The sequence below is a fragment of the Sesamum indicum genome, linkage group LG6 (genome assembly GCF_000512975.1).
Source record: "Sesamum indicum cultivar Zhongzhi No. 13 linkage group LG6, S_indicum_v1.0, whole genome shotgun sequence".
In the NCBI taxonomy this organism is placed as follows: domain Eukaryota; kingdom Viridiplantae; phylum Streptophyta; class Magnoliopsida; order Lamiales; family Pedaliaceae; genus Sesamum; species Sesamum indicum.
In genome coordinates, this window is record NC_026150.1 from 14,685,593 (window position 1) to 14,692,763 (window position 7,171).

General features: G+C 28.9%; 1 protein-coding gene across 1 annotated transcript; it reads left to right on the top strand.

Moving 5' to 3' along the window:
* Window positions 264-4,366, top strand: LOC105164502 (bidirectional sugar transporter SWEET7-like). The gene is made up of 5 exons (XM_011083152.2): window positions 264-433; window positions 901-937; window positions 1,093-1,471; window positions 2,069-2,188; window positions 4,069-4,366. Exons 1-5 carry the CDS (start codon window positions 388-390, stop codon window positions 4,231-4,233), a joined length of 747 nt encoding a protein of 248 aa, XP_011081454.1. The 5' UTR covers window positions 264-387; the 3' UTR covers window positions 4,234-4,366.

Below are 7,171 nucleotides of genomic sequence, written 5' to 3' on the forward strand. Positions count from 1 at the left end.
TTATCCAATACATATATACGCCACTCAGGTAACCAAAACCAGAAAATAAAATTTATTTTCTGACGTGGCATACGAATCCAAAACATAGTACTCTTACTTTTTTTTTTTTTTTTTTTGTTTTTGCTTTTCTTGCCTTTTGATGACGATCGTTTTTTTTTTTTTTTTTTTTTTTGTTTTTGCTTTTCTTGCCTTTTGATGACGATCGTGCCTATAAATATAACACATTCCTTGTGTACATATCTTCCATGCACTGCATTGTCTCCTTTTCTTTCACAGGCCTTTTTCTCTCAAGAGCTATTCTTTATTTCCTCTCTCTCTCTCTCTCTCTCTCTCTATCTCTACTCGTGTGTGTGTCTATATATATATATATATATATACAGAGTAGTCATGACGTTTTCTAAAGACGATGCTCGTACTGCTGTTGGTATTATAGGTTAGCTTCTTGATTTTGGTTGTCCTTGCAAGTGATAATCTTTAGATCTTCTTTCACACACATATTGTGTGTCTGTGTGTGTGTATGAGTTTGTTGATTATCTGCATATACACTCACTTACACACACATGTGTACGTATGTATTGAGTATTTTCAGATATCACACATGTGTGTGTGTTTTGGATAATCACACACTCACACTCACATACAATCAGATATTGGGATAGCATTAAGACCATTTTTCCAAACTTTTAGATTTTAGAGATGAGTTAAATAAAATACAAAATTTCACTCCTCAATTAATCAAAAATATTAAAAGTTCTGATTCCGTGACTCCGTCGTTAAATCGACACAAGTCTTATCTTTTACCCTGTTTATATGTAATTACCCGTGACGTTTTAGATTTTTAATTTAATATATCCAAACTCAAAACTGATGAATCTTTTAATTATTTGTTTATTTTTCCAGGGAATATCATTTCACTCGTATTGTTTTTGTCCCCAGTGTAAGTTTAAATTCCAGAATTTAATTTCTCATTCTTCAAGTTTTAATTTACTTTTATGATTTTATCCAAACAATATTAATTTAATTTCCCATAAATATAATTAATTAATATCTAACCTTAATTTCTTTTCCTAACTATATATTAAATAATATTAGGCCAACATTTTACCGTATATGGAAGAAAAAATCAGTGGAACAGTACTCACCAGTGCCATACCTGGCCACCTTTGCCAACTGTGGGCTCTGGGTGCTATATGGACTGCCCATGGTACACCCTAAGAGCACCCTGGTTGTGACCATCAATGGTACAGGCTTCGTGATTGAGATTCTGTATTTGTCGCTATTTCTCATATTCTCCGACGCCAAAAAGAGGCTGAGGATTGTGGCGGTCGTGGTAGCGGAGTGCGTATTCCTGGCGGTTTTGGCCATCCTCGTGCTGTCGTTAGCCCACACCACCAAGCTCCGGTCGACCATCGTCGGTAGCATTTGCATGGCCGGCAACATTTTTATGTATGCGTCACCGTTATCGGTCATGGTACGTGCCGGTGTGTTTTTGGTGTCTCGGTCTGAATTTCTTGGTTGTAAATTAATGTTGCATTCGTGCTGATTTTATATATACAGGTCCATTCTTTGTGGATAAAATATTTTTTTCAAAAAAAATTAATGCAAAATTATATTTTTGATTTTGCAATTTTAAGTCGTTAGCACTTTTGGTTCTATAACTTACGTCATTTACACATTTAGTCTTTTTTTTTTTTACGACTTTAGTTCTAAACATCTCATATTTGCTCCTCGTTTGATAAATCTCGTTCTGTATTAACAATTTTGATCCCTTCATGCTGTAATAAATCTTATTTTTTATTCTGTAACTATAAGTCGTTAGGATCAAAATTGTCAATACAAAACTATATTTGTCAAAAAGGCCAAAACATAAATTGCTCGGACTAAACTAGTCAAAAAAAGGACCCAAATGTATAAATAAAATAAATTATAGGATCAAAAATGTTAATTACCTAAATTTACAGGACCAAACATGTAATTTTACAAGAATTTAATGTGATGTGAATTTTATATGCTCAACGTGAATATATAAAGTGAAATATGAAACATAATACAAATAATTTGCATGCAGAAATTGGTGATCACCACAAGAAGTGTGGAGTATATGCCCTTTTCCCTGTCCCTTTTCTCCTTCCTCAATGGTGTTAGCTGGACTTCTTATGCTCTCATTCGTTTCGATCCCTTCATCGCTGTAAGTTCTTTCTCATTTTGATGGTTCACAACGGTATCACATCCGCGTGAGTATCATATGTCTATCTAATTATAGATTATTTTAATTATAGCTTTTCATTTAATGAACAAAATAGAATACATTTGTAAATTATATATTAGTGTTTGGTAACTGAAGAATCAAAATCATAAAAATTTAAAAATTTATAAGATTTATTTGTTATCGTAGAAAGATAAAGAATTAAAATACCAAAATGACTAATTTATAGGACCAAAAATGTATTTAAATCCCAAATTAAGTGCAATAAAGATCTCAATTGCTTTCATATTTACAATCTAATTGGAATTTTATATTACACTTTTGTATTGCATATTGGTATTACATTATTGTGTGATTAACACGTTTCTTGGTTGAAATTAAATCATAATTAAAAATAAGATTGCATAATATATATATATATAAATCTAATATATATATTACGGTTCAAAATCTAATCAAGTGCTCACTTATTGTGAATAATTGTGGTCATTTTTCATTAGATTTGAGTACAAGGAGGAGAACATTATTGCTCCGTAGTGCGCGTTTTAATTAATTGTTTGTACGTTATTAGACTCTTTTTTCAAACATGTTACTATATATGATGAAACATCAATTTTTCTTTCGTTGAACAATACTAGACATCGCCATCAACTTGCTTTTCTTTTTTGTTTTTTTAAGAAATTACATTAACGCCCTTCAACTTAGGTGTTATTACACAAACACTTTTTACCCTTTGCAAAACTCTTGAAAGTTAATTGCATTTACAACTATATTCCTCATCCAGGAACAAAGTTTTACAATACTACTAGAATTAAATTACATTCACACCTCCTTAAAAGGGTGTACTTATATAATTTTATAAAAGTTAGAGAATGTTTGTGTAATTAAATTTTATTTTGGGGGTGTTAGTGTACTTTATTACTTTTTTGAATTGCATTCATTAATTTTATTGAGTAATTATTTTTTAATTAATTCATTTAAATAATTTCTATAAATAAAGTTTTTCAATTCAAATGATAGTAAAATATCTTAATAAAAATTATCATTTGAAGAAATATAACTATATTTTATGATTAGTTATTATGGTAAAAAATAAAAAATATAGGGACCTATACCGCCTTAGACAAATTATTTTTGGTGGCCAAAATGTGGATTGAGTAATATAGCTTTATTTTTGTTTTTCATTTTACAAGTAAGCATCCTTTAGTTAATTAGTTATACGAATAGTTTTTCATTTATATACGTTAAAAGTTAATTTACTTTATAAAATATAATAAAAAAATTATTTTTATACACACATCTAATATGTTTTAATAGTTAAAATAATTAATCATGATCACATAATGACTATTAACTATTATTTTGATAAACGAGACCATAAACATTAGTCACAAGAAAATAGCATGGCTAATATTTTGGAAAAAATGCAAATAACTCCCTATGATATTGCGAATCAGCAAATTATATCTTGTAAAAAAAATAAATAATAATTTATCTCTTTATATTTTTTAAAATAAAGCATTTTACCTTCTTAGACAGAGAGGTAAATTGTTTCATTTAAAAGGTACACGGGAATAAATTATTATATTCTTTTATAGGAGGCTAATTTATTCATTTTCAACACCACAGGTGAATAAACTATTATTCACCCTAATATTTTGTTTATAATTATAGTAATATTGATCAACTGTGGAAAAAAATTAAGTCCCGAAATCTATTTTATTATCACATAAACAGTATTAATTTATTATAATTTCTAATATAAAAAATAATTTATTTATTTTTCAGTGTATTAGATATGTATAGCATTTTTCTTGAAGGTTTTGCTTATTCCTAATCAAAGTTGGGATATGGCAATGCAGGCTCCAAATGGGATGGGAACTGTTCTTGGACTGGCCCAATTACTATTGTACGCCACCTTCTATAGGTCAACTAAGAGAATAATGGCTGAGAGAAAAGCCCAAGGAGAAGTGGGCTTGACTGGAAAACCAACAACAACAGACTCAAACAATAAGAATGGTGTTTAGGAGAGTTGAAATAGTCTAGCCCAAAACAAGGCCTGTTTGGTTGGGCCTTTTTTGTTTTCTAGGTTTGACTATAAAGTTCAGGAAATCCCTTCTATCACGTCCATTTATTAAAATATATATATATATTACAAGATCTAACCCCTTATATTCTACCAAAAAAAAAAAGAGAAAGAAAAAACCATCGCAAAATATTTTTTAAGGAGAATAATAGTAATATCCTATGTTTCTGTACACAAAAAGAAGATTTAATACAAAATACAAATAATTATAACAATGAGCAATATAAATGTTTAGAACTACACTTTTTTCTATTATTCATAATTGAACTAGATTACTATATATATATTTTTTTGTTTGTATTCATTAATAACTCATTTTTTAAAATATAATAGGTTGTAATAACTAATATTCACATAAAATAATGATATTATATATAAATGAAAAATTATTATTAACGTTCTTACATGTGAAGCATGAACTATTATATCCCAAGGCTTGGACAATACCCAACTCCCACCACGAAACGCAACACATACGTGTACAGTCTTGTGAGATACATTCTAGAGCGCAATTATCCCACATACTCAAAACAAAATTAAACTCAATGCTGAAAATTCTAGAAAATTTCATGGAAAATTACACATTAGGTACCAAGCCCACACAATTACATGTCACGACAAGTGTTTCTTCTTCTTTTTTAACAAATTTTAGGAACCATGCCCTAGTCCCTGATACTTGTACCACGCAATTTAAAATTATGTAGATCCTATCAATAGCATAGAGCAGCTATCCGTCATTTTCTACATCCACTTATTTTGGAGGAGGAAACAACTCAAGGGCTTAGTGAGACCGATGCTAGAGTGCAAGAGCATTAAACAGTAGTATATAAACAAATTTTAATGACGAATTATATAAAATCTCCAATATTTTTAAAATTTAACTAAAAGCCTCCTATGTTTTTTAAAATATTACATACTCTCTCCTTCTGTTAATTAAGTTTAATGGTGTTAAATTTTGTCCTAAATTACCCATTATACCCTCCTTATATCAACCATTGCATCTGGGCGACCGTCGTCGTGGGCCATTAGTGGCCGAGTATGGAGAAGAAGAAAAATAGAAAAAAAACCCTATTTTTTTAAAAATAAAAAATATTTTAAATAGCATTTATAGCAAGTAATATAATTTAAAATAATTAGTATAATTTGTTGGTATTTTGATATTTAATTAGTATATTTTATAAAAAAAAATAAAGTTTATTAAAATGTATTTCAATTAACAATAATTTAATTTAGTTAAAAATATATAATTATTATAATTGATTTTTATATTTCATATGAATTTTTAATTTAAAAATAATTTTACTATGTTAAATTTGTATTGTGTTAAATTTGAAATTTTAATTTTTAAAAACTTTACCTACTGTTTAGGTGTTTTTATATTTAAATTATATTTCATATGAATTTTAATTTAAAAATAATTTTAGAATATCAAATTTCTGTTGTGTTTTTTTAAAGTAAAAATTTCATATACTGTTAGTTGTTTTTATTTTTAGATTAATATGTTTCATAATAAATATAATTTACTATAATATATTTGAACTCAATAAATAATTTAAATTAATTAAATATTTAATAATCTATATAAATAATATAATATAAATTAATGAATTTAAAATTTTATTTAGACATAAAGGAAAGGGACAAAATGAACATTTATATACTTAAAGTAATCCTAAAAATGGCAAAAAGTAAAGCTCACTTGCACAAAAGGCGAGCATGAGCCACTCTCCGTTTATTTTAATGGAGCGGGTCTTTTATTGCATTTTATAAAATACAAGGGTTCTTTTGCCTATTAAATTAATACATGGGGATTTCACGCTATGTCACCAAAATACAACGGGTGTTCTTCAATTTCTCCAAATTTTAATTATCACTTGCTTACAAAATCTATTTAACGCAACATGTAGGAAACCAGAAAGCCTTATAATCCAGAAGTGCAAGATGCCTATGAAAAATCAGATCAAGCAAATACCACTCTTTTGTCTCCCAAAAGACTACTTACTACCTTATACTTCAAGCATGGAGCGACCTTGTGACCGTTTAGAAATGCCATGCGTAGGTACATGGTGGCTCAAATCATAGCCACAGATGACCTCCAGTGTGTGTGTGATAGAACACACAAATTGGAATAGAACGGCGGAACCCCTATTGGCCGCCTTATGATAAAAACATATTAAAGTAAATAAAAACGATCTAACCGTCATTGAACTCATATAAAGTAAAATTTTACTTTTCTATGAAATGTCATTTCATTTCTTCGAAAAATAATTACGGAGACAACTAGAGATATTTTCACACCCAAAACAAGTAAAATATAATGATAGTAATTTATACACCTCTAGTTTTCGCAAATACTTGTGTAATTGGTTAGCGACACTCACAATAGGGTTCCAACTGCTAGTTAGCTCTGGTCCACGGTTGTCCTGATGTGGAAATATCACCTTTCCAAATGTATTAAATAGATTAAAATGCATAAAATCCCATGTGCTTTAAAGTAAAAAAAACCCCCAACCCCCCCCCCCCCCTATTTTAAAAATAGGCAAAAATCTCTCTCTTTTTTGTTAAATGTAGCTCAACAGGCCCTCTCCGCTAAATTTAATTAATTGTGTTAACTTTTTTTCAAAATGATCGTTATATCCTAACTTTGTTTATATTATATCTTATTTTAATAATCGCTGGATCTACATTATTTATATCAGAATTGTTAGATCTAATAAATGAATTTTACCCATTAAATCTTAAATTTATATAAAAAAAATCAATGGTTTATATTTTAATTATTAAAAATGTATATTATAAAAAAATTATTTAAAAAAAGAAAAAACAAAATTAACTTCCCCACCCCCCGCCGCCCGCCCCCCCCCCCCCCCCCACACCCG